Source organism: Jaculus jaculus, chromosome 17, assembly GCF_020740685.1.
Source record: "Jaculus jaculus isolate mJacJac1 chromosome 17, mJacJac1.mat.Y.cur, whole genome shotgun sequence".
In the NCBI taxonomy this organism is placed as follows: domain Eukaryota; kingdom Metazoa; phylum Chordata; class Mammalia; order Rodentia; family Dipodidae; genus Jaculus; species Jaculus jaculus.
Window position 1 is genome coordinate 358,667 of NC_059118.1, and position 27,125 is coordinate 385,791.

Here is a 27,125-nt window from a genome sequence, read left to right on the forward strand (position 1 = left end):
GCTTACAAGCCATCACCTAAGCCCCAGCAGGCTTAGAATTAGAGCAGATCACTCTGAGTGCCCTAGCTGACTGTCTAGGAAAAGCACGTCGCATATGGACCTAGGGAAGCAGGAGGGGATGATGTATTACTTGGGTCTTAACTGGATATTCAGCATCCTGAAAGGAAGGAGGTGTTAATGGGGTTAAGGGTGTCCACAGAGATATGGTGCACCCAGAAACCAGCAGCCCTTCTGCTACTCTTCAGCCTATGAGGAGCCACAAGGAAAGCATTGTTGGAACTCTCTAAGAGCTAGTCATGAGGTTCCTCTGGGGGAACACAGGCCAGGCCAGAGGGCATAGACCCTCCAAGGGTCCAGTGGGGAAATGGCTGAAGAGGAAGGGCAGGTTGAGGTAAGGGCAGATCTCTATTACCTGTGCTGTCTTACTGCCTGTGGCCCCCAGGTGTGGGTGCACACCTGCAGCCTGGTGTCATCCACTCCTTCTCTCCCTGCCTCCGGGATTTTAGGAAGTAAACCATTCTGCACTAAGCTTACCATGATAACTTTGTTGGAATATTATGAAATGGGTTTATGACCATACTATACAGCAAGGTCCAGAGAATCATGTTGGGCATCAGGAGGTCAGCACAGAGCCCATACTGGTGCTGTGCAGATCTCACAAGACTTCGCATCATCCTCACAGCACATGCTTGTTTCATTTTCAGGATCTGTGGCCGTGTCTTCTGTTACTACTGTTGCAACAACTATATCATAACCAAGCACAGTGGCAAGAAGGAGCGCTGTTGTCGAGCCTGTTTAAGGAAGTTCAGCGAAGGCCCTGGTTCCCCTGATAGCAGCAGCTCAGGCACCAGCCAGGGAGAGCCAAGTCCCATGCTCTCACCAGCTGAAGAGGGGCTCCAAACCATAGGAAGCCAAGGTGAGTCCCCTTCTCCCTGTGTATTTAGATGTTACTGCTGCCCCATTGTGGCCAGTTAGTTCAAGCAAGCTTCATTCAATGTTTTCCAAACTTAGTTGTCAAAGAGGTGCTAAAACTGTGCTATCTCCAACCGAGACTTTCTTTTTTGTTTTTAGTAGGATTAAAAAGGGAGTCACTTTCTCCTAACATGATTAAATATGGTTTAATATGATGTTTGTATATAATCAGACCACTAATGGAATATACCCTATATATTGGATAGTGTCCATCCACACCAGTAATTGTACCCAGAGTAGTCCAAGTCCTTCTCAGTCTCTCTCTCTTAGTGACTCAGGAGGCTCAGTAGTCTCCTTTGAGTCCTCCCATTCAGCCATTAAAAAGAATCACTATTTTGTTTCTGCTGGTTCTGCATCCAACACACCCTAACAAACTGGCCCAGGCTGTCCACTGGGTACTGGACTTTAGATATAGAGCCCAAGAGGCAGAGCTGAGGAGACACCTGCTCAGGTTTCTTCACTACCAGCAAGTAGTCCCTGTGAACTCTCACATTTGGCCTCAGCCTTTATGGGCGATCCAGGCAGCCTACAGAATCTTTTTTTCTCTCCTTTAATTGGACCATCAGGAGGTCAGCAGCCCTGTCATTCAAGGATGGGAGGGAGAGGTGTTTTGCATAGCACTAGGGTCTTCTTCATATCTTTTGCCCATTTTTAAAATATTTTGAAAGTCTTCTATATGTTCTGGATTTGCATGCTTTACCAGGTACATGTTTTACAGATATTTTCTCCATATATTCTAATAAACACACATTTGTCTTTTTTTTTTTTTTCTTTTTGGTTTTTCAAGGTAGGGTCTCACTCTAGCCCAGGCTGACCTAGAATTTACTGTGTACTCTCAGGCTAGCCTTGAACTTACAGCATTTCCCCTACCTCAGCCTCCCAAATGCTGGGATTAAAGGCATGTGACACCATGCCTGGCTCTGATACGTGTTCTTTATCAGACATAAGTTTTACATGTGTTTTCTCCCAACTTGTAGTTTGTTTTCATTTTCTTTTGTAGAACAGAAGTATTCAAAGAGCAAAAGTTAGGCTGGAGAGATGGCTCAGTGTTAGCATGCAAAGGCTAATGACCTGAGTTTGATCCCCCAGTACCCATGTAAAGCCAGATGCACAAGGGGGTACATGTCTGTGGTGCTCCTTTGCAGCAGCTAAAGGCCCTGGTACACCCATTCTCTGTCTCTGTCTTTTCCCTTGCTAGGCATGGTGGCACATGCTTTTAATCCCAGCACTCAGGAGGCTGAGGTAGGAGAATCACTGTGAGTTTAAGGCCAGCCTGAGACAACATAGTGAATTCCCAGGTCTGCCTGGGCTAGAACAAGACCAAAAAAGAAGCAAGTTTATGTTTTTGTGTATTATTTATTTGAGAGAATGTAAGAGAAAGGAAGAGGCTGATCGAGAGAGAGAATGGTTGTACCAGGGCCTCTAGCCATTGAAAACAAATTCCAGAGGCATGTACCACTTTGTGCATCTGGCTTTACATAGGTACTGGAGAATCAAACCTGGTATTTAGGCTTTGCAGGTAAGCATCTTAACTGCTGAGCCATCTCTCCAGCCCTATAGGTTTGATAAACTAAATTTATCTTTCATGAATCAATTTTTTTGGTGTCATTGTTTAAACCACTATTCAAAAACCTTTTTTCTTTTACAAGTTTTATGGTTTATATTTTTAGGGCAGTGATCTGTCTTAAGTTTTGGGTGTGGTAGCAAAGTATGAGTAGAGTTTTATTTTTGTTTGTTTGTATTTTTGGTTTTTCAAGATAGGGCTTCACTCTAGCTCAGGCTGACCTGGAGTTCACTCTGTATTCTCAGGGTGACCTCGAACTCATGGTGATCCTCCTGCCTCTGCCTCCCTAGTGCTGGGATTAAAGGCGTTCACCACCATGCCTGGCATTGTTTTATTTTTAATAGGTATCCAGTGGTTCCAGGCTCAGGCACTAGCCAGGGGAGCCCAACCATGGATTGAAATTCTTTCTCTTAAGATATCTTTTTTTTTTTTTTTTTTTTTTTTTTTTTTGTGAGAGAGATAGAGGGAGAGGAGGGAGAGAGAAAGTATTGGCATGCTAGGGCCTCAGCCAATACAATCGAACTCCAGACGTTTGTGCCACCAGTGGGCACTTGTTTCACCTTAGTGCATCTGGCCTCTGTATGGAGGCTAGAGATATGGCCCAGTGGTAGAGTGCCTGCTTAGTATATACAAGACCATGGGTTAAATCTCAAACAACACCAAAAAAAGAAAGAAAGAGAGAGAGAGAGAGAGAGAGAGAGAGAGGGGAAGGAAGGAAGGAAGGAAGGAAGGAAGGAAGGAAGGAAGGAAGGAAGGAAGGAAGGAAGGAAGAAAAGCCTTTATATATTTGTCAAAACCAGCTGACCTTATATTTGTTTGTCTATGTCTGGACTCAGTTCCTTTCCATTTCCCCGTGTACCTGTTCTTTCACCAACATTTTATTGTTTTCAGTTACCATAGTTTCATAAAGCATTTTATAATTAGAAGAAGTCCTTCACATTAGTTTGTTATTCAAGCATTGGCTATTGTAGGTGATTGAAACAATGGCTATTATAGGTTAATTGCTTTTCATACAAATTTTAGAATCAGTTTGCCAATTTCTAAAACAAAAAAAAAAGACTTTTGAAATTGAATTGTAGATAAGTTAGGGAAGATGATTTTTTTTCTCAGCATTATTTTGTATCCATGTTGCTCATTTCCCATCCTTCTGTCAGCCTCAGAAGACAGATTCAAGAGTATGGCTGAGACTATGGTATGATTGTCTTTTTCATTTTGTTCCTCCAACCTTCTGTTATAGAAATTTGGAATGAGGGGAGAATGTTTCCTATAGCAGAGCAGACTAACTGGGAATTTAGAGCTGTCAGAACTATTCTTGCCAAATATCCCAGGAGATTTCCTTGCCCTATTTTACTCATAGGTCTTCTAACAGTGAGAGGGTGAAACCATGCCAGGGTGCTGAGGTTGATTTTTTTTTTATTATTATTATTATTGTGGGTGCAGGGGGTTTGAGGTAGGATCTGGCTCTACTCTGGCTGACCTAGGATTCATTTAATTTCAGGGTAGCCTTGAACTCACTGAAATCCTATTTCTGCCACCCAAGTGCTGGGATTAAAGGAGTATACCACCATGCCCAGCTACTTTTTTTTTTTTTTTTTTTTTTTGAGGTTGCTGGTTTTGATTTCCCTCATTTCCTCCTTTTTTGTTTTTGTTGTTGTTGTTCTGCATAGCTGTACTGCTAACTTCCCAATATTCTCTCACTCCACCAGATCTATGCATGATAGCATATATATATATATCTTCTCTCCTGTTCTGCCTCTGCCTCCCAGGAGTAAACCCAGACTACAGACCACCAGACGATGTTGTGTTTGACATCATCACCGATGAGGAGTTGTGCCAGATCCAGGATTCTGGCTCCTCCTTGCCTGAAACACCCACAGAAACTGATTCTCTTGACCCGAATGTGGCTGAACAGTGAGTAAATGTCACCTCCATTTCCTGAGTGTTTGTTGTATGCCTGTCCCTCTGCTTTCTTATCAAAGACTAGGAGATTAAGCCATTAGTAGGAACCATATAAAACAGAAGTAGGGCAAGATGGCCCTTGAAGAGTGCCAGTGCTCAGGAAACAGGAAGCGCCACATCAGAGAATTTCTGGGAAGAGTGGATGGCATCTTGATTGAACATCTGCACTAAGTAAGGCCTGTACTTTGGCTTGAGCAACCATATTAGTCAGTTCAGACTACAGGGTAGAAACTACAAACTGGGTGGCTTGAACCATAGAAATGTGTTTACTCAGCTCTGGAGGCTGGATATCCAAGAGCAATGTGTCAGCAGAGGTGGTTTCTCTCCTTGGCTTTCAGATGGCCACCCTTAAAAAAATATATTTATTTGAGAGAGAGGTGGAGAGAGAGAGAGAGAGAATGGGCATGCCAGGGCCTTCAGCTGCTGCAAACAAACTCCAGATGCATGCGCCACATTATGCATCTGGCTTACCTGGGTCCTGGGGAGTTGACCTGGGTCCTCTGGCTTTATAGGCAAATGCCTTAACTGATAAGCCGCCTTTTCCTGTCTTCACATCTTATGTACATACTCCTATGTTGCCCTGTATCTCTTAATCTCTTCATACAAGGACACTGAAAGATTAGATTACTTACCTAATGCCCTCATCTTAAACCCATCCTTAAAGGCCTTGTCCACGTTCAGTTGCAGTCTGAGTGCTGGGAGTTTGGACTTCGACATTTGAATTCAAAAGCTGATACAGTACAACCTTAAAAGCCCACTTTGCTTTGCTGCCTTTGACCATGGCTTAGAGCAACAGGTTTCTCTTTAAATACTTTGCCACCAGACCCCTGGGCTTCCAATTCTGCTCACTCTTCCATCCACACACAACATGCCCTGAAGACCACTGGGCCATAGAGATTAGGGTGAATAGTGAGGCCTAAACAGTCAGGGAATTCTTCAGAGGAGGTATTTGGGAAAGGAGAAGAAAGTCCCAGAATCACATAAGTAATAGTGCATAAGGGGCTCTTTTGAGATGGTTGGGCTGGATTTATCTGTGAGCACCCATGGCAAGTCCATCTTTGGGAAACAGTTAGTGCCCATCACCAGTCCTGTCTTACTGGATACACAAACCATCCTGGATGAATGGCCAGTGCAAGCTTCAGAAGGACAGGAGCATCAGCTACAGGACCTACTTCAGTGCTTCTTCCCCGCTGACCCATTCAGTTATTTTCCAGTAAGGTTTATGAGGAGAATTTTGCAAGGGCCAACTTTGAAGTTGTAAAAGTGCACAGCATGCCACCATATTTAAACATTAGTAGTTAATGCTAAGGAACCCATAGGAAAAGGTCCTTGCATGGTGTTTTGCAGCCCCTGATATCTGGGCAAATACCATTCCTACAACAAAGCACTAGCTGTTCAGATGCTTTAGAAAATTTGTGTGGCTCCCAGGTCCCCATTATGATTTGAATCTGAACTCTCCCCCACAGGTTCATGTTTTGGATACTTGTTCTCCAGGTTGTGGTGCTATTTTGAAGGCTATGGAGCTTTTAAGAGGTTGGGCCTGGCTGGTGGAAGTGGGTCACTAGGAGCAGGCCTTTGAAGGTTATACACACCCTTGATCCTAACCTATGCAATCTGCTTCCTGGGCCATGCCATGTGAACAAGCTGGCTTGCACTCCTGCCACCAGAGATGGAGCTGGATCTGCCATGCCTTCCTGCCTATCATGGACTGAGACCCTTTGAAACCACAATCAGAAATAAGTCCTTCATTCCATAACCTAAGTTGCTTCTGTCAGATATTTTGTCACAGCAACAAGAACACTAACTAATAGAGAAAATTGTTACCAGAAGTGGGTCACTATTATGCTTAAATCTGGTTCTTTAGCCTTTGGGAGAAGAATGTGGGAGAGTTTGGAAATGCAGACCAGAAAAGCCCTATTATAGCATAAGCAGAGCTGAGTGGGCCATTCTGGTGGTTGTTCATAAGACCAGAATGCCAGCTGGAATGTGGACAGTAAAGACTCAGCTTATGAGATTTCAATTGGGAATAATGCTACCAGGTCTGGAGGCCGGCCATTCACGTTACATTCTGGGAAAATTTGGCTGTGTTTTGCCTGTGTATTGAGTGGGACTGAATTCAACAGTAAAGGACTAATTTATTTGACAGAGGAGATTTCAAGACAGCATAACATTGAGGCTGTGGCATGGCTATTGCTGACTGCCAAAGTCAAGTTTACACTTAGAATTGGGAGGGGGGAAAAAAGCAGAGCAGAAAGATGTTAAAATGTGAAGTTTGAGTGGGAAAGGAATATTAACACATTTAAAATGTGTTAAGAGGCTGGAGAGGTGGCTTAGCGGTTAAGGCACTTGCCTGTGAAGCCTAAAGACCCAGGTTCGATTCCCCAGTACCCACATAAGCCAATTGCACAAGGTGGTGCATGAGTCTGGAGTTCATTTGCAATGGCTAGAGGCCCTGGCGTAGCCATTCTTTATATATCTGCCTCTTTCTCTCTCTCAAATAAATAAAAATTTTTAAAAATATTAAAATTATGACAAAACAAGTTTTGTAAAAGTAACTATTATCGTTAAAGAGATTAACACCATTAAAAAAGAAGTAATGTACCTTGCATTACCCTGCAAGGTAAGCCATTACAGCCATACAGAGCTCTATCTCAAGTGCCAGCAGATCTTGGCATCATCCATGTGATGATAAATTTGCAGGCATGTTGAATACAAGAGTTAACAGAGTCATGGAGGCATACACCAAAGTTCTAGAGAAAAATTTGAGAGAGTAAGTAATGTGTAGCGCTGTCAAATTCCTTGCAAGTAAACCTTGAGTATACTATGCATAAAGCTTTGAGAGGGAAACCCCAGGAATATGGAACATCTGCCGAGGAAAATCTGTAGGTACCTTGTAGAAGTAGTTTGAGAGACAGCCCACCCATGTGGCTGGGAGAACACTTTAGGGTTACATTTTGCTACCACATTCCCTGAATGCCAGACATGAAGCTTTAAGATTAATTTTACCCTGATGGGTTTTGGTCCACTCAAATGTCTTTATTTTTTCCCCTCTTTTTTGGTTTTTTGAAGTAGGGTCTCACTCTAGTCCAGGTTGACCTAAAATTACTTCACTATGTAGCCTCAGGCCATCCTTGAACTCACAACGATCCTCCTACCTTGGCTCCCCAGTGCTGGGATTAAAGGGGTGTGCCGCCACGCTCAGCTGATCTGCTCTTTCCTTACTCTGCCCCCAGTCCTCCCTCTTGGAATGGGAGTGTCTGCTCAGTGCTTTTGTCTACTGGAAGTATATAACTTCTTTACCTTCCTTTTTGATTTTATAGGGGCTCACAGTTGAATTTGCCTTGATTCAGAAAAGAGTTTGAACTTTCAACTTTTGAACAATGTTGAGATTTTTAAGACTATGGAGACTTTTAAAGTTGGAGTAAATGCATTTTGTGTTGAGATGGCCATGAGCCTTTGAGTCTAAAGAGCTGAATGTTAATCTGAAATATCCACCATAGGCTCGTGTTTTGAATGCTTGGTCCTAGGCTTATGACACTGTTTTGAAGGCTGTGGAGAAGAGGTGGGCCCTACTGACAGAAGTTACTTAATAGAGTTTACTAAGGATGGACCTTTGGAGGTTATGTATACCCACGGTTCCTGCATTGAATTCTCTGCTTCCTGGCTCATGCCTTGTTAACAGACCTACTCCCATTATCCCACCACTTCAGATAGAACCATTGTGTCATTCTTTCTTCACTGTAATGGACTGAAACTTTCTGATACTGTGAGGCAAAATAAATCCTTCCTCTTTAAGTTACTTCTGTCGAGGCTTTTTGTAACAGCATTGGGAAGAGTGATCAGTATAGTCCCAGGTGTTGCTTGGCCCACTTTCACTCTGGTAAAGGACTGCCCTGAGCTCAGGCTGACTCAGGGTGAAATCTCTACCTCTGTCCTATCCAGAATGCAAAGTGGGACTGGGAGTCCCCTGTCACATTGGAGGGACTGTATTTCATCTGCATGAGGCTGACAGTACAGCAGACCTCAGGCTCATGTGCTTGTTCCTTTACTATAGTCAGGGCTTTCACCACCCTGTTGAAATTGCTGGGCAGAACCCCTTTCTGCCAACTTATTGTTGCTTTTGCAACTTTGGGCCAAACCTCTCCTTTTGCAATGTTCCCTTGATATGTATTGGCCAGTAGTCTATGGTGCTGTTCCTAACCCCCATGGCCCAGTGGTCCCTACGGCCTTTTCCTTTAACACTAAGCCACATTTTGTCTCTGTCACTTAGCAAAGCCATGTAAGTTAAGGGTAACACCCAGGAGGACAGAATCTGGAGGGCTAGGAAGATACCATTGGCTTGAAAGTGGCTCACTGCCTATTGTTACCCTGCATGAAGTGACCACTCTGTAGCTCCCTCTCTCCTTACCATCTACTTTTCCCTTTTCCAATAGGAACAAAAGCAGAAGGTGTCCTGATTGCTAACCAATATGTGTAGTTCTGTTCTTGGGAAATTGTTTCAGGGAAAGGAAACCACCAGTATGTTGACCTGTGGTCTGTGAGGTAGATCTGGGAATGACAAATGGGAGCCTCCAGGCCCTGCCCTTAACTATGTGGGAGAAGAGCCACCTCGTCATACCAGCAGGAGACCTCACTGTGGACTGTGTCAGCTACAGATAAGCCCAGGCACATCTGAGAGCTTTTGCTTAACATTCCTTTTCTTCCCAAGTTTAAAACTAAATCAGAACTAACAGGAGTCTGAGAAAATGTAGGAGACACAAAGCCCTGTGTTTATATCAGCATTCCTCACTTAGAGACTTAGAGAAAAAAATAAGCAAATCCAGGGTGCAAAATAATAGAGGAGTGATTCAAGAACCAGGTCCAAGCCCCTGTGAGGGTGGAGGGATTAGGTCTTTGGACACGGTGCTATTGAAAGCAGTAGTCAAGCACTTTCCCTGCCTGCCACCCTTGTTCACCCTCTGTTGAGCCTAGCACTGCCTGTTGAGGAGAAGGTACTATAACCTGTTATACAGTGATAAAGCTGAAGCCCCTGGAGGCCAGGTAACTTGTCCTGTTGACATAGTGTAGTAGCTAGGCTCGGTGCCCAGAACTCTTCTTCCAACTATAGGTGACATTCATTTAGGACAGTTTGACCCTCTCCTCAGTGTCCCAACTGCCTGTCAAACCTGCCTATTTCCCTACAGCCATGTCCACTTTCCAATTAGACATAAGGCCAGGTTTTTTGCTTTGCCCCACATGGCATTGATGGTACACAAAAAAGTATCCATATCAAACCTCACAGTGAGACCAGCAGGACCTTCTAGTGACCCCTTCACATCTGGCTTACCCTGAATGATGACATGAAGCAGGAGTATACCCTCACCTGTAATGGATAGATATTCTTAAGAACCCTCTAGACATGCCTGTGTATGTTCCTCTCTCCAGGTCCTAGATCCCATCAGACATCTCTGTTACCCAGGTTTCCAGTTACCCTCCATGGTGGAAAGTACTTGTTGGCTACTGAGTCAGGAGGGACAGTAGGGCCAGAGCCAGCAGAGATACTAGGCATTAGCTTCCTTAGCCTCTGCCCAGACCCCACTTGCCTAGGCCTGGCCTCCCTCCTACCACTGGGTATATGGGCCATTCATAGTAAAGAGTTTAAGCTTCAGAACCAGACATACCTCCAGCCTCCATGGCCTTGGCAAAGCATCACCTAAATGTAGCTCCCCAGATATTACAGAGGAACCTGAAAAAGCATCCGTCCCTCACTGATCAAGAAAGGCCTCCTATGAAGCCTGGGCCAGGAGCCTCCTGTGGAGATATATGGTTTTCTTAATGTTGACTTGATGTGGTTTTGATGTTGGGTAGAAGTGTATGAGAGAAAGAGTGTATGTGTGTGTCTGTGTCTGCCTGCCTCAGTATCTTCACCCTATAGCCCTGTCGTCTTCTCCAAAGGAAAATACCTCAAGTACCTAGATGACACTGGGTAAGCTGAAACCCTCCCTCAAAACCTGCTTGCCAGTAGTTGTTTCTGAACTGGTGCATCATCAAGTGCTGAGGGGAGCTGTGGTCACCAACCAAGAAGTCTAATGCCTCCTACCTGAAAAACAAAACAAGGGCAGGATATGATGGTTGTGGTTAAGGTTCAAAAGCCATCTTGTGCCTGGGTTAACCCAGTACTTCCGCCTACAGAATACAGAGTTGGCAGGCCCCCTGTGGTCTGGCACCTGCATGAAAGCTTTGTGTCCAGCATTTGGAGGCAGAGGCTGTTTCCATAGAAGCAGCCCATACTCTGCTGTATGAGCCAGGTCTCCCAAAACAGCATTTAGTGACCATGAACCTGAAGGACTGGCCACCTAACTGGGGAGCTACCAATGGGGGCTGTATATAAGCCAGAGTGACCAACAAACTGATGGCTCCTAGCTCCAGAGCTCCTCTTTCTACTCTCCTATGTTATTTTCTCCTCGTCCAGAGCACTCAGTGTGAACTCTTTGGTAGCCAGGTGGTCCTGGAAGGAGGTCACCATGTGCTTACATCTCAGAAGATATGGCCATCCATGGCCTCCATAGCTCTAACTGGGACTAGATCCTCTTAAGTGTTGCCACCACCCTCAGGATAGGAGAGCCCTGTTAGAGGTAGCGCAGTCTTTGCTCTCAGATCCTGAAACAAACCCAGGACAATCTGGATTCAAGTAGAGTCCACTCCTTCATGACACCCAGGCCTTTGACACTGCCTGCTGCTATGGGTAGAGGGGTAGCCAAGGGCAGAGAGAAGATCTGGCTGTGCCCTTGTGACCTTAGCCACTATCTCTGAGGGACTGGAGCCTACAACAGCAGCATTTTTGGTTCTTTAGCTATAATGCCAGTGGCAGCAGTATTCCTGTGGGGATCCTGGGAGAGAGGGTATAACTTAATAGTACCTCTTTCCCATTTGACTTGCTTGACATCCCAGAAATATTGTTAACCAATGGTGTGGCTGGTGAGCCAGTCCTTGGAGAGGCTGTCTAGACTTGCCTTGGGGCGAGTCCCACCTGCGTCACTGTAGAGTATTTGTGCAGATGCTATAGGGCTGCCTGCTGGCTCTTCTTTTCCACTTAGGGACTATGGCTCCTGGGTTGGTGTACTTTGGGACCAACTCATGACTCCAAGAGATTACATAAGAAGAGTGACAGAAACTCTCATAAAAACTAATTAAGAGGTTAAAAATCAGCCTTCTCACCCTTCAGAGGGCAAACTAGTTATTTGGGTTCTTATTGTTATTTTTTGTTTTGTTTTTTCAAGGTAGAATCTCACACTAGTCAAGGGTAACCTGGAACTCACTCTGTACTCCCAAGGTGGCCTTGAACTCACAGTGATACTCCTACTTCTGACTCTTGGGTACTGGGATTAAAGCTGAATGCCATCATGCCCAGTTCAGAGACAACTGTTTGAAGGAACACTTGATGGTGTATGTAGCCTGCACACAGCATGAAGCTCAAGTAGTCATGTTTATAAAGCAATGTGTGGAGCTGGATGTGGTGGCACACACTTCTAATTCCAACACTCGGGAGTCAGAGGTAGGAGGAGCACTGTGAGTTTGAAACCAGCCTGAAACTACATACTGAATTCAAGGTTAGCATGGTCTATAGTGACATCATACCTTGAAAAAAAAAAGTGTGGGGGCCCTCTGAGGTCTAGCTGTGCTCCACTGGGCCAGGATGTACATGGAGTACCTTGCACCTCCAGAAAATAGCATGTAGCAAGCCGTGTCTACACATTCACCCACTGGGCTGGCATAGAGGGCCTCTATTTTATGACATCCCATCTTATTTTTAGAGCCCTTTTATCCACAAATCAGATTGTGTATAACCAAAGATGGCCCTGAACTTCTGATCTTCCTGCCTGTGTCTCCTAAATGCTAGGATTACAGGCATGTACTACCATGTCTTGTTTTTATGCATACTCTGGGTTCAACCCAAGACTTAATGCATGCTAGGCAAATACTGTACAACTGAACTGTATCCCAGTCCATTGTTCTAGGTATTTTACATGTGCTATCTCAAGTTTTCCTCACATCAGTCCTGAGGGATAGGTCCTTTTATGATCCATATCTCACCAAAACTTGTGGTCAGAGGTTAAGAGATTTGTTTCAGGTCTTACTAACCATTGAGGGGCAGGGAAATGGCCCAGGCCCAAAGTTAGCTAGCTGCTTGTGCATTCTACTCAGCTAATGATGCTCCACATTTGGGTGGGTGACTTGAGGGTAGGGTACATATACCCTACACACACCTTTAAGCTCATTTGACATATTGCCAGGATCCAATTCACATCGTGAAAGACTGCTACCTAAAACTCTGCCTCATCATAGAAACATATTATAGAAGTTAAACAAATGCACCCCACATCTTGGGTAGGAGGCTGAAAACCACTGAGAGTTGAGGTTGTTACCATTGACGTATTCTATTTCATGTATAGATCGCTGCCCTGAAAGTTTGGCTTTAACTTATTTCCTGTGCACTGAGCCCAAGAAGTAACAGGATTTTTTTTCTCTTCTGGGCTCAGTGCACAGGAAAAAGGGTTGCTTTATTTTCAGTTGCAGGCATACCATGTTAAATAGTTTGGAGGCTTTAAAAGATTTCTTAGTCGTAGCCAGGCATGCTGGTTTATGCCTTTAATCCCAACACTCAGGAAGCAAAGGTAGGAGGATTGCTGTAAGTTCAAGGCCACCCCGAGACTACATAGTGAATTCCAGGTCAGCCTAGGCTAGAGTGAGACCCTACCTCAAAAAAAAAAAAAAAAAAATTCTTAGTCATGAAACTCAGGATATTTGATGTATATGTAAATATATTTATTAATGTGAGTGACAAGCATTGGGTAATTCCATTATTTAATAAACAAAATCACTAGAGTCTACTCTGAAGGTGCTGCTTAGATATGTTACAGTCTTAAGCTCTGTTTTGTACATTTCATGGACCTCTGGAATTCTTAGCTAACTAATTTGTTTTGACCCATTTACAGTCCTTGGTGCTGGTCCTTCTAGGGCTTATCAGAGCATAAGCATGTGCTTGGTCTTGTTCCTGTCAGGTACCTGGTGACAAGTGTGAACTACATAGGCCAGAACTTGTTTTTAAGATTGCTGTAATCTCTACTGCTTATGGTCAGAAGTCTTCTGAGCTTGGGAGGCCAGTATGTCACCTGCCATCAAGTTTTGTTGGCTGTGCTGCCCTCTTCCACCTCCAGCCCAAGCCTAGTAAAAGAGAACCTAAGATCTTAAGAGTCACACATTACCCTCCTTGGTTTCAGCACTCTTAGTGATAGAAGAGGGAAAGTCTTTGAACACCTTTGAGTGCTAGGCCAGATGTTAAGTAAAGAACAGGATGTGTTCATATATGAGAAGCATTGCACACCAGCCACCATGTTCAGTAACTTCTTCATGAGAATACACACACTATAAACAAACCTTCCTCATTGTATCCAGAGGACACAGCCATGCTCTTCACAAGTCTAAAGCCAGCTTCTCTAAGCCCAGGCAGGCCTACAGTTGGAACATGCTAGTAGCCTCTGCATTGTGGGAGGCAGAACAAGTCTTGGAATTCTCCTCAGAAGACTTCCACTGACTTGAGACCCCAAGGTAAGGGATGCAGCCAACATCCTTCACAAATTTCCAGAAGTTCTTCTGGAACTTCAGGCCAACAAAGGCATAGAGAACAGGATTAAGGCAGGCCCGCAAGTATGCAATGGCCTCAGTCACTAAGATGACATACTTAAAGCTAGTCATGGCATGGTACTCCCAGTTTGTGCTCTGGATGAGTTTGGCGAGATTGAAGGGTGTTTGGGTCAGCAGGAACATAGCCACTACCAGCAAAATGATCTTCAGTGACTTGTGCTTCTGGAAGCCTCGAGCATGAAGCAAGGTCATTATGATGCCTGAGTAGCACACAACCATAGTGAGCAGTGGCATGAAGAACCCCAGAGTCATCTGTGTGGCAAGGACTGCAGTGGAAATGGCTCCATTGTGGTAGATACAGATGAGCTTGTCAAGATACATGACATTGCCATAGATGATCTGTGGCAAGGAAACCAACAAGGAGACCACCCAGATGATAAAGCAAAGGACCTTGCCCCACATCATCCTCTTGGCCTGTTGGTTGAAGGCCTTGGTTGCCAGAACAACTGCAGTGAAACGATCCACTGTGATGCAGGTGAGAGTGAGCATAGATGTGTAGAAATTAACAGTATAGATGCCACGTAGAGTCTTGCACATGACTGTACCAAAGACCCACTCATGGGTGCCTGCATAGGCCCAGAAGGGCAGGGTGCAGACAAACACCAGGTCAGCCAGGGGCAGGTTCATCAGGAGCAGGTCCGTCAAGCTCTTCATCTTCTGGTAGAAGAAGTATATGACCAGCACCAGTGAATTCCCTACTAGGCCAAAGGCAAACACTACCAGATACATGCAGGGCAAAAAGACCTTGCTGAACTGCAGGAAATGCTCATGCTCTTGGCTGCTGTCGCTGGAGTTGTCAAAGAGCCAGTTGTCTATGTCATCAAGCTCTGCCATGACATCTATTCTAATGAACACCTATGAATCAAAAATGCATTAGTTCTGTTTGGGCTGAAAATAACATTCCTGCCTTCCCACCTTCAGGGAACTGTCATCCCTAATCCCACTCCTTGTCATGCTTAGTCAAAGCAGTGAAGACAGCTGTTTCTGCAAACTGCTCAGCTAGAACAAAAGACTCTTCATTAGTCCTAAAAATTTCAGGATCTCACCCAGCAGACCCCACACACATCCCATAAAACCCTTTGCTCAGTTGTTTTGGAAACAAAGCCACCAGTCAGTCTGTGGTGGCTTGATTCAGGTGTCGCCAATAAACTTAGATGTTTTGAATGCTAGATTCCCAGCTGATGGAGATTTGGGAATTAATGCCTCCTGGAGTGTATTGTTGGGGGGGGGGGGCTTATGGATGTCATAGCCAGTTTCCCCATGCCAGTGTTTGGCATACTCTCCTATTGTTATTGTCCACCTTATGTTGGCCAGGGGGTGATGTCCACCCTCTGCTCATGCCATCATTTTCCCCTGCCATTGTGGAGGTTCCCCTCGAGCCTATAAGCCAAAATAAACCTCTTTTGCCTACAAGCTGCTCTTGGTTGGGTGATTTCTACCAGCAATGTGAACCTGACTGCAACAGTAAAGTGGTAACGAGGAGTAGGATTGCTGTTAGACACCTGACTGTGTCTTTGGCCTTTTGGAGCCAATTTTCAAGAGGAATGTGGAAGGATTTGAAACCTTGGCCTAAAAGATGCTTTGCAGTGCTGCAAGTGCAACTTGATAGACTATTCTGGTCAGAGTTGAAAGACCTGAATGCAGTAAGACTGTGAGGTTTGGCTTATGAGGGTGAGAAAGAGCTTTGCCTCAACTGGGCTGGCAGCTTGTGTGGGAAGCTTGCTGTTATGCCTGTATCCTGAGAAGTTATGTAGGGTTGCTTTGCCTAGAAATGGACTGGTATGAGCAGAGGGATATGACACAGAAAGAAAAATCTTTGGATGAACTGCTGCCTGTTCAGCTGCAATCCAGAGATTACAACCTTTGAGATTGGGCCAGCTGACCTGCACTGGGGCAACAGAAAAAATATAGACTCTTTTGAAGGTGCCTGAGTGTTCAAGGAGTGTTCTGTTCTTCAAAGTCGGCTTTATCTCCCCCCTCCCCCGCCCTGGATTAACAAATTGGCACCCTACCTGGTATTGTGGAGTATAAGAAATGCAGGAAAGAGAGGGTCATTGAATTTGCAACACAGTCTTGTGTTTTGGAAATAGCCATGAGCAGTGTGAAGCAGGTTTGCTGGTTGCCTGCATGGATAACCCATGGGGCTATGAGGATGAACCGTGGCTTGCAGTGGAGACCCGGTGGAGATGCCGGGGCCACAAGATGGCTGCTAAAGAAAGCTGCTGGCCTCGATCAAGTTTCCTAGGACTGGGAGTAGCCTAGCTGGAGGGGTAGAACTGGAATGCCAGAGACTTATTGCTGGTTAGAATTATCGAACTTGGAAATTTGTCACTGGCTAGAGTTGTTGGACTTGAAGCTACAAAGTTTGAAGTTTGCCCTGGTTGTTTTAAATCTCGTATTGGTTGAATATTTCTTTGGTATTCCCAGTGTCATCTTTTGCAGTGTGAATGTTTATTCTGTGCTATTGTGGGTTTTCTGAGGTTATTTTTTTTGGTATTGTGGTTCAGTTAAAAGACCTTGGATTATGGGAATGTATGAACATTATTGGAGTTGATAAAAATTATGGGGACTTTCAAAGTTGGATGAATGTATTACATTTTACATTGCATATGGTTATCAGTTTATGGTGGCCAGGGGCAGAATGTGGTGGTTTGATTCAGGTGTCCTCCATAAGCTTAGGTGTTCTGAATGCTAGGTTCCCAGCTGATGGAGATTTGGGGATTTACACCTCCTGAAGGGAGTGTATTGTTGGGGGTGGGCTTATGGGTGTTATAGACAGGTTCCCCTTGCCAGTGTTTGGCATACTCTCCTGTTGCTATTGTCCACCTTATGTTGGCCAGGGGGTGATGTCCACCCTCTGCTCATGCCATCATTTTCCCCTGTGATTGTGGAGCTTCCCCTCAAGCCTGTAAGCCAAAATAAATCTTTTTCCCACGAGGTGCTCTTGGTTGGGTGATTTCTACCAGCAATGCGAACCTGCCTGCAGCACAATCAAAGCAGACAGTGGTGCTGTGGGAGCACAGTACTACTGGAATGGGAGAGTCTGTTTCCACCAGGTCTCACAGCAGGTGCCTGCCACCCTCTGCAATGAGTGCATTTTGCTATTGGGAACATCAAAATAAGTGCCTTGTTCAGAGGACTTTCTGGTGACCACAGAGGCTTGAGAAGACAAGGTCTCTGCCTTGGTAGGCAGTCCGTGTTTATTCTCCCCTCATCTGCATGGGTTCAAAAGGGCAACAGATGGGGAAACACGGCAAAGAAAATGCCTGGCTGTCCAGTACTTTGAGCTGGATGTCTTTGTGACCAGGGAATTGTGCTGCCGCCCTCACTCTCAAGCCAAACTTCCCCTTTTTCATCTCTCACAATCTATGATGTCCATATCAGAGCCTCAGTTCCTAGAGATGTCTTGATGCTGAGGAAACTGGGAAGGTGGATTTCTCTACAAGGAGACATAGCAGTTCAGGACATTAGGGCCTATTTTCACAAATAGAAAACCAATTGAAAGAGGGTTGGCTGCTTCACTGAGCCTTGTAGCAAAAGGCCACGGGGCCACCTTTCTTGGATCAGGGCTCCATCCTTCAAGGTTGTCATTTCCCTTGACCTTTCTCTGTCCCATGACCTTACCAAAAATCACAGGCAGCATATATCGTAATATAACCTGTGGCGTGGTTATAGGGACAGCTGTGGCAACAACATTGTCGTGGGTGTACCAAGTCAGTCTTGCCACTGACCTATGAATGTTTGCTGTCACTGGCTCATTTTCTGTGCCCCAGGCTCATATCCTGCCACTGTTGGCTCCAGAAAATGTCTTAAAAAGAGTAGGTATTTAGGTAAAATCTCTGTAAGATTAATCAGCCAAAATATTGCCTGGTCAGATGAGGGTATGTAAAAGGCAATGTCACCTCCATCTTCTAATCCACACAAAGTCAGTTCTTTCCCTGAAGTTGAGTCGTAAGTGGAAATGGTTTCCACTCGGATGTTTTGATAGCCTTCACCTCCCTGGGCTCACAGCCTTTTCACCCCAGCAAGTAAGGACATTGCCCTTGCATTAATACTGCGCACTCACTCACGTAGTCACCTGCATACACTCAAAATTAATAAAATAAAAAATTGCTGTCCCTTATAGAAAAGGTTAAGGAAAGTCTTTATCAGCTTATCAAAATAATATGCTGATTTCTGAAGATGAAGAAGTAACAAAACTCAGAACATTTGTAAAAACCTGATAATTATAACTAAGATGTAAAATGTGACTGAAATATGTAAGGAGCATTTGTGGTCCTTTTAGAAGATGCAATATATTTAAATTGCTCAGAACAATATAACTATGAAATATATAGAAAAGCATTAACTATAACTAGTATAAGTAAATGGCACTCCTCATCCTCCTGCCTCTACCTCCCCAGTGTTGGGATCACAAACATGCTCTAGCATGTCTTCTTAACCTTTTTTGATCAAAAACCCCTTTGAAAATCTCATAAAAGCTGTAGACCTTCCCTGAGAAATAAGGTATGCACACCTGTAATTCTAGGGGCCCATGAACCTCATATTCTGTAGACCCTGTAATTTTGGCTACAATTTAAAAATCATACAGAAAGGACCAAGTCAGTTTTGGCATTTGGTAGAGTCAAAAATTATTGTTTCCTTTATGTTTCTGAAGTTTCTTCAGTAGCACATTGATTTGTGCTGAAAAAGAAAGTGAACAGTAATCTGGGACAGCAGCTTGTTTTGTAAACTACCAGAGGAACGAATGGAAAGGAAAAAAAATATTTGGTGACCAAATAGGGATAGTAACTAGACTTTTCCAGTCCCTGGATGAACCCAGTTTGCACATTACTGATTGTTCATCTGCTTATAAGAACTTGCTCTGTGCTTGAACTGGGAAGTTTATTTTCCCATTTCTGACTCTCGTGGCAACAATGAAATGGGGACCAGGCACAGCTGAGCTCTGTATATAGACCATGCTACAGTTAGGCATCAGAACCCCAGCAAAAGAAAGCACATGACTCACCAGCAGAGAAGCCCTGTCGCTTGGTTCCAGAGAGGAGCTGCTTACTCAAGGTCTGCCTCTGCTTCTCTGTGATGTGGTCTGTTTCTGCAGAATATTTAAGAGTCCTGGGCTAGTGACTAGAGAAACCTACTCTTCCCCCACTCCTCCCATAGGTGGGTTCCACATGACCAGCCTGGGCTCATATAACTTGGAGTCAAAGATATGAAGCATGACTGATACCTTATGCCCTGTGATACCTTTACAGCCCCTTCTTATTGGCTTGGAACCTATTTTGTAAAGACCTGATGGATTTTTATTTGTAAATTAAAGGGAGGCAACAAGTTTGGCTCTACTAGTCCACTGAAGATAGTGGTCTTTGTCCATTGGAATTATTTTATTCACTAGTCAAACATCTGAGGCACATTTTGGGCCTGGGCCAGTGCAAATTCATGCTTTGGGCTGGGATTTGTGTGTGTGTGTGTGTGTGTGTGTGTGTCCACAATGAGGACTTCAACTGTTGATCCTCACAGAAACCCTGAGAGTGAGGGTTATCCACTTTGCAGGTGAGAATACTTGGGCCAGAGCTGAGATAACCCTTTGTGCATATAGCCAGTAGCTGGTGATTCAGAGACAACTCAAGTTTCTATCACTCCCAAACCAATGAACCAGGTGGTATCTAGATGACTAATTCTGCTAGAAGACCTGGTATAGTTGTACCCTGTCCCTGTTTCCCAGCTCACTGTACTCAGGCCCCTGGCAAGCAGTGCCTACTCCCCATGTTTGTCCTGGCTAGAATCGTCTTTATCTCCTAGCACCTCTCTTGACCCAGATTGTATACATTTTGGTTTGTTTGCATGATCCAACGTTGCTGACCCTTCTAGGAAATTACTCTGGAAGACAGGAACTGGGAGCAGGACCAAAGTCTAGATATTAACATTCAGATTTATTATAAGCTAGGCCCTGTGCTAGATGCTTCAATTATATGATGGTCTGCCCTTAATCACTGCTGCATTGATGCAGTGGATAGATGGATGAGTGCATAGGCTGTGCCAGTACTGAAAGGGAGATGAGCCAAAGTACCCACCCTTCCAAAAGAGACCTTTTAGGGCAGGACAGCCCTTTAGAAAATAACACTTAGCCCTGGAATCCTTAATCTAGAAGGGTTTCATGTTTTTAGGTTCACAGGACAGTGTTAGAATGACCAGAGCCTTATCAAACATAGCTGTACTCAGAAGTTATTTGTGCTGCATGGGAAAGAGCAGAGGCCTATCCCAGTGCCCTCCATGATTGTGCATGCATGTGTATCTGTGCATGAAGGGGTGTGGCTATGTGTGTTTGCAAAAGCAAGGTACATATGTTAAACTACTCTTAAGGGAAAATGCTAGTGCAATCTAGGAGCCAAATTCTTAGTTTAATTCTGATAAATCTAAGTTTAAATACCACCTGTAACTAGTGACCACTGTTGGATAGTGCCTTGAAGACCTCCATGCACAGTAAGTCTTGAGACTAAATTCAGGGCAATAAGCAATTTGGAGACCCAAACTTTATTTCAACTACTTTACAATAATGCCTTTTATTTATAGTGCTAATTGTCCTAGAGTCATTACCTTTCTTTGAAACAGTGCTCTAAGTGTCCCAAGAGTCAATGCTAATTGTATGTGGGTTTCCCATGGAATAATTGAGCATCTAAAAAAGAATTAGAGGAGTCTGGGCGTGGTGGTGTATGCCTTTAATCCCAGCACTTGGGAGGCCAAGGTAGAAGGCTCGCTGTGAGTTCCAGGCCACTGTGAGACTACAGAACCAATTCCAGGTCAGCCTGGGCTAGAGTGAGACCCTATCTCAAAACAAAACAAAATAAAAAGAGGAAGAAAGAAGAATTGGAGGAAGAGTGAAAGGGAACTAAGTGGCAGACAATGACTTTGCTGCTGCAGACTCACCTGTGATAATGACTTGCTCACTTTTTTCAGAAACCTGCATTCTCCAGCCAGAGCTGTGAGGGTGTGCTCTTCATTGTCGGGGTGAGGAGGGGAGGCTAGAGCGCTGTGGGCTGACTAGCCACAGGGAGCTAGCACAGGCAGTCATCCAATAGCAAGTTGGACATGGCTTGCTCAGTGAGCATGGGCCTGCAGGTTTGCGTGTTGTGGTCAGACCATAGGCACCAAGTCATCAGAAGTCAAGATCCTAGGCCTGTTCTTGGTTTTTATGCAGAAAGGAAGCCAGTTACCACAGTGGATGTGTCGCCATACTGTGTAACTCCAGCCCATGTGGTGACTGAATTCTTTTTTGTTTTGTTTTTTGTTTTTCGAGGTAGGGTCTCACTCTGGTCCAGGCTGACCTGGAATTAACTATGTAGTCTCAGGGTGGCCTCGAACTCTCAGCAATCCTCCTACCTCTGCCTCCCAAGTGCTGGGATTAAAGGTGTGCGCCACCACGCCCGGCATGACTGAATTCTTGAAATATGACTGGTGCAATCTAGGAGCCAAATGTTTAGTTTAATTCTAATAAATCTCAAGTTTAAAACCACCCATAACTAGTGGCCACTGTTGGATTATGTACTGAAGACATCCCCCACCCCATGGGAGGCAGATCCTAGCCGACAAAACAGCACTCATGCCTGTATGCTTAGCATGACAGGGTGGAGCCCTCCAAAGAAGATTGTTATCAAGGCATTGTGGGCCACTGATTATTCCTTAGGCTCTGCTCCTGGCAGGCTGCAGAGTTGAAAATGTCCAGTCATAAGGTGAAATACAGGTTAGGACATTTAGATGTGTGACAAAGACATGTTGCCTGGAGATACCTACTGACTCCTTGCCCAGAGGACTGTAAGCTCAAGGACCTAGAACCCCACAGCCTTTGCCTTGCTTATACATCTTTTTATTCCTATTAGTGGAGCCTTGATGACAGCCTCCTTTGTGGGCATTTGGAATAGGGAAGACCATTATCTTGAGGGTCACAATGCTGAGGCAAAGGCAATGTGTTCAGTGGGACACCCGGGAACACCTACATGATCAAGAGGAAAAACATTAAGATGGACATGCCACTTTGAGAAGCCACCTAGCTAGCGGTAGATCCCCTGGTGATAGACCCCCCTGGTGGAGCAAGGTGAGAAGGAAGAAAGATCCCTTTCTTTTTTAAAAGTTTTTTTGTTCATTTTTATTTATTTGAGAGCAACAGACAGAGAGAAAGAGGGGGAGAGAGAGAGAATGGGCACGCCAGGGCCTCCAGCCACTGCAAACAAACTCCAGACGTGTGTGCTCCCTTGTGCATCTGGCTAACGTGGGTCCTGGGGAATGAGGCCTCGAACCAGGGTCCTTAGGCTTCATAGGCAAGCACTTAACCACTAAGCCATCTCTCCAGCCCAGAAAGATCACTTTCTTTAAAAAAAAAAAAAAAATTGGACTGGAGAGTTGGTTTAGCAGTTAAGATGCTTGCCTGGAAAGCCAAAGGACTTAGGTTGGATTACCCATGTAAACCAGATGAACAATGTGGTGCTTTGTGTCTGGAGTTGTTTGCAGTGGCTAAAGGCTCTGGAGTGCCCATTCTCTCTTCCTCCCTCCTTCCTTCCTTTCTTCCCTCCTTTCTTCCCTCTTTTTTTATCTCTACCTCCCTCCCTCTGTCTTTCTCTCTCAAATAAATAACTAAATAAATAACTTATAAAATAAAATAATTTTGTTTTAATGTTAATATCATTACTGGGATTGAACTTTAAAATATCCCCTAAGTTTCCTAAATCCTAATACAAAACAAAAAATCACACAAAATTTCAAAAAGACATTTCTCTTTGAGCAGTGTAGTAGAAACTAGTACAAATTTTTTACAGTAAATTTGGAGATGTGCTTATTGAAATCAAGTGTTATTTAAAGTGGAATTCAGTGGTGAAGATTGAAAAAGAATAAACTCAGGACTTGGTGAGAATATTTGACATCTGGAAATCCCAGTATGAGAATTAATACACAGATGAGATTTTTTTCATCATGTGGTGTACATATGATAAAAATGTAATGTGTCTGTTTGTGTCAAAACAATATTTGTTTTTCAAAGATAATCACTTTACTAGCAAAGAAAGGGAATGGCTATACAAAGAGGTAGAGGGCCCCCTAGCGACCCTGGTTATGTTTCACACCATTCTCAAACTATTCTTTAGCCACCGAAGTTGTCTTGAACATTTTTTGCACATTCCACAGTATTGCATTTTACATGATTACCCATAAACATGTGACACATAAAACTGCTTGTGCTCACAGAATACAGTGTACTATATATTAATATTTCATGTGCTTGTAAAATATGTGTTTGTGTGTGGTGTAGTATATGCATGTGTATGTGCATATATGCCTGCTCCATGCATGTGCATGTGGAGGACAGGTTTCCTTCTCTTACTATGAACCATCATATTGCTTGAGATGGGTTTCTCCCTCAACCCAGAGCTGCTGTCCATCAGTGAGCCCCAGTTATTCTCACCGTCACCACCCCCCAAACTGGGGTTACAGATACGTGTGGCCACACCCAGCTTTTTATATGGGTTCTGGGAAATCAAACTTAGTAGTCACTGGCCCAAGAGACACCCCCCCCCGCCCCCAGGCTTAAGTAGCAAGTGATTTAACCTTTGAACATCTCCCCAGTCCTTGTTTGATTTTTTTTCTAAGTATTTTATTTATTTATTTATTTGAGAGAGAATGGGCACACTAGGGCCTCCAGACACATGTGTCACCTTTGTATCTGGCTTACATGGATCCAGGGGAATTGAACCTGGGTCTTTAGGCTTCATAGGCAAGATCCTTTTAAGCCATCTCTCCGGCCCTATTTGATTTTTTTTTTTTTTTTTGAAGCAGGTCATTATATATTAAATCAACTGATCATGACCCATTGTGAAACACCACTGAAAAGGAAGCATCCCTCCAAAGACCACACTTCTGCCTCCCTCATGCAGTTAGGGTCTATGGACCTTACTCTGCTGCAGACTTGAGTTTACTGGTACATGACACTAACAGCTATTTACCCCCATAGAGCACCAAAGACAAACCAAAGAAACAATTCTATCCTAATGTAGTATGATTACCTGTGAGTTTATTAGGGTTACTAGAATAAAGACAACTGCATCACCCAGAAATGAGGACTCAGAGCTGCCTCCTTGGAGCTCTGTGCACATGTGCCTCCTCTCCCTATCTATTGTTTACTGCTTATATAGCTTTGTGAAGAGTTGTGCATAGTCTTTCTATGTAACAACTGTCTATATGTGCTATGCTTTCTAAGAAGTGGGGGCCATATGTGCCCTTGCTCCTCCAGCATTGGTAGTCCATGCAACACAATTAGGCATCTTATACAGCTGCAAAGTCAAGGCTATTGCACAGTTGTATTGTGAGGGAAAGAGGAGGTGTATCCATCCATCTGTTCCCTTTGTATGAAACTGCTCATGCCACTTCCTGCCCCCTTGAATTCAGGCAGTGCTCTTGTTTCTCTATAAGACCAGCACTAAGGAAGCAGGAAATATTGGTACTGGTCTTGGGCCTACCCCACCATGCCCCTTGGAGAAGGCTTCTAGGCAATTTCTGCAGTTCTGTTCTCTTCCTGAAGTCTGTGTGTGCATAACATTAGAATGTGTGACAGCTTTTTTCACAGCTTTGTTCTCATTTCAGGGACACCACATCAAATTCTCTAACCCCTGAGGACCCTGATGACATGCCCATGGGGCAGGATGCTGAAATCTGCTTGCTGAAGACTGGAGAGCTAATGTAAGTGACAGAATGCTGAATGGGCCTCCTAGGCTGGCAAGGAGGAGCTCCAGGGAGGAGAAGCCATAGGGGAAGAAGAGCTCCTAGGAAGGAACATGGGCCCTGCAGAGCCAGGACTGGCCCCATCCAGGGCCCTGGACTTATACCTGTGGGGACTTTGGTATGTGCTATTTATTTTTAAGACATAATATATACATATGATTCACCTTTTGAGGTATGTAGTGCTTGGATTTTGACAAATATAATACAGTGTAGTCAATAACATAGTTAAGAAATTGAACAGTTCCCTGTTCCTCTATAGTTTTCCCTTCCCTACCCCTATGTTCTTTGGAACACCCCTGAATTCCCTGCCCTACATCTATGTCCTATGGAACAATTCCATGTGCCTCTAGTCCTCCCTTCCCTACCTCATACCTATGTTCTATGGAACAAATGGAAAAAGTTTCCATGCCTCTTATAGTCCTCCCTTCTCTGCCCCTATGTCTTTTTGTGTTTTGTTTTGTTTTGTTTTGTTTTGGGGGGTAGCGTCTTGCTCTAACCCAGACTGACCTGGAATTCATTATGTAGTCTCGGGCTGGCCTTGGACTCATAGCAGTCCTCCAACCTCTGCATCCCAAGTGCTAGGATTAAAGGCATGTGCCACCACGCCCAGCTTCACCTTGTGCCTCTATATTTTTCCCTTTCCTACCTCTTTGTTCTTCTTTGAAAGTAAACAAATTTTTATTGCAAGAGCAACAAATTTTCATTTTAGAAAGTTAGGAAAATAGAGATAAGCAAACTGTTTGGGTCTATATTATCAACTTAAATACCAAATAGAAACATTGTCTAATTAATAAGTTTATTTGGGAATAACCTTGTGGTATGCTATATGTATATTCAAGGAGGCTAAGATAAAGAAAAGTTGTTACAGACAACTCAAGTTGTTTTAACACAATAATCCCTATCTATAAAGATCCCAAACAAGGGACTGGAGAGATGGCTTAGTGGTTAAGGTTCTTACCAGCAAAGCCAAAGGATGCAGGTTTAATTCCTTAGTACCCACATAAAGCCAGATGCACAAGGTGACACATGTGTCTGGAGTTCATTTGCAGAATGCATCTAGAGTTTATTTGCAGTTGCTAGAGTCCCTGGAGCACCCATTCATTCCCTCCCCTCACCTCCCTCTACCTCTCTCTACCTTTCTCTCTGTCTCGCAAATAAATAATAACATAAAAAATAGATCCCAAACAAGGAAGACATCAGTCCACAACTGGGCAAAAAAGTCCTTACATAGATTGTAGAGGCCTTTGAAATGTTGTAGGGTTTTGTTGGTTTGTTTGTTTTAATTTTATTTCTAAGAGAGTAAGAGAGATAAAGATAGATGACAGAGTGGGGGAGAGAGAGAGAAGTGCACACCAGGACCTCTAGCCACTGCAAACAAACTCCAGATGCATGTGCCACCATGTGCATCTGGCTTACATGAGTTCTAGGAAACCAAAGCTGGGTCCTTAGGCTTCGTAAGCAAGTATCTTAAATACTAAGTCATCTCTCCAAACCTGAAATGTTGTAGTTCTGACAGTATATATACATATATATTTTTAAACTTTTAAAAAATATTTTATTTTCATTTATTTATTTGAGAGAGAAAGAGGGATGGAGAGAGAGAATGGTCACACCAGGGCTTCGAGATTCTATAAGTGAACTCCATACTCATATGCCACCTTGTGCATCTGGCTTACATGGGTCCTGGGGAATAGAACCTGAGTCCTTTGACTTTGCAGGCAAGTGCCTTAACCACTAAGCCATCTCTCCAGCCCTTGTTTTAAACTTTTTTATTGACAATTTATATAAGTACAAACAATAGAGTATGGTCATAAGTCCCTCCCTTTTCCCCTTCCCAAGTCCTCTCTCCATTGAATTTCTTCTTTCCAATTAGTCTGTCTTTTATTTTGATGTCACCTTTTTTTTTTTTCCTCCTGTTATGTAGGTCTTGTGTAGGTAGCAGCTGAAGTTATGAATATCAAGGCCACTTTATGTTTGGAAGACAAGTATTGTAATCATTCTTCCCTTTCCTTTGGCTCTTACATTCTTTCCTGTACTTCTTCCACAATGTTCCATGAGCCTTGGAGGGTGTGATAGAGATATCTCATTTAGTACTGGGCACTCCACTGATGGTCTGTTTGATAGCTCTTTAGACACCTTCATAAAAATTAGATCCTTTTCATTGTGATTTCCCTCAGGTCCTGGG

At 44.0% G+C, this 27,125-nt stretch overlaps 2 protein-coding genes across 2 annotated transcripts in view; one reads left to right on the forward strand and one right to left on the reverse strand.

The window, feature by feature from the left end:
- The window catches only part of Fyco1 (FYVE and coiled-coil domain autophagy adaptor 1), an 85,145-nt gene that overhangs the window by 42,665 nt on the left and 15,355 nt on the right, over positions 1-27,125 (forward strand). The window contains exons 13-15 of the mRNA XM_004662144.2: positions 705-916; positions 4,303-4,447; positions 24,803-24,898. Of these exons, the coding sequence (XP_004662201.2) occupies positions 705-916; positions 4,303-4,447; positions 24,803-24,898 (453 nt within the window). The remainder of the gene's footprint in view (positions 1-704; positions 917-4,302; positions 4,448-24,802; positions 24,899-27,125) is intronic.
- On the reverse strand, positions 13,988-19,231 carry Cxcr6 (C-X-C motif chemokine receptor 6). Its single transcript, XM_012949571.2, has 2 exons — positions 19,188-19,231; positions 13,988-15,034 (listed from the first exon to the last, which is right to left on the reverse strand). Exon 2 carries the CDS (start codon positions 15,011-15,013, stop codon positions 13,988-13,990), a length of 1,026 nt encoding a protein of 341 aa, XP_012805025.1. The 5' UTR covers positions 15,014-15,034; positions 19,188-19,231.

What these genes read in the sequence shown, in the direction of transcription:
- Cxcr6 (XM_012949571.2), bottom strand. Translation starts at nt 15,013, where the DNA reads ATGGCAGAGCTTGATGACATAGACAACTGGCTCTTTGACAACTCCAGC.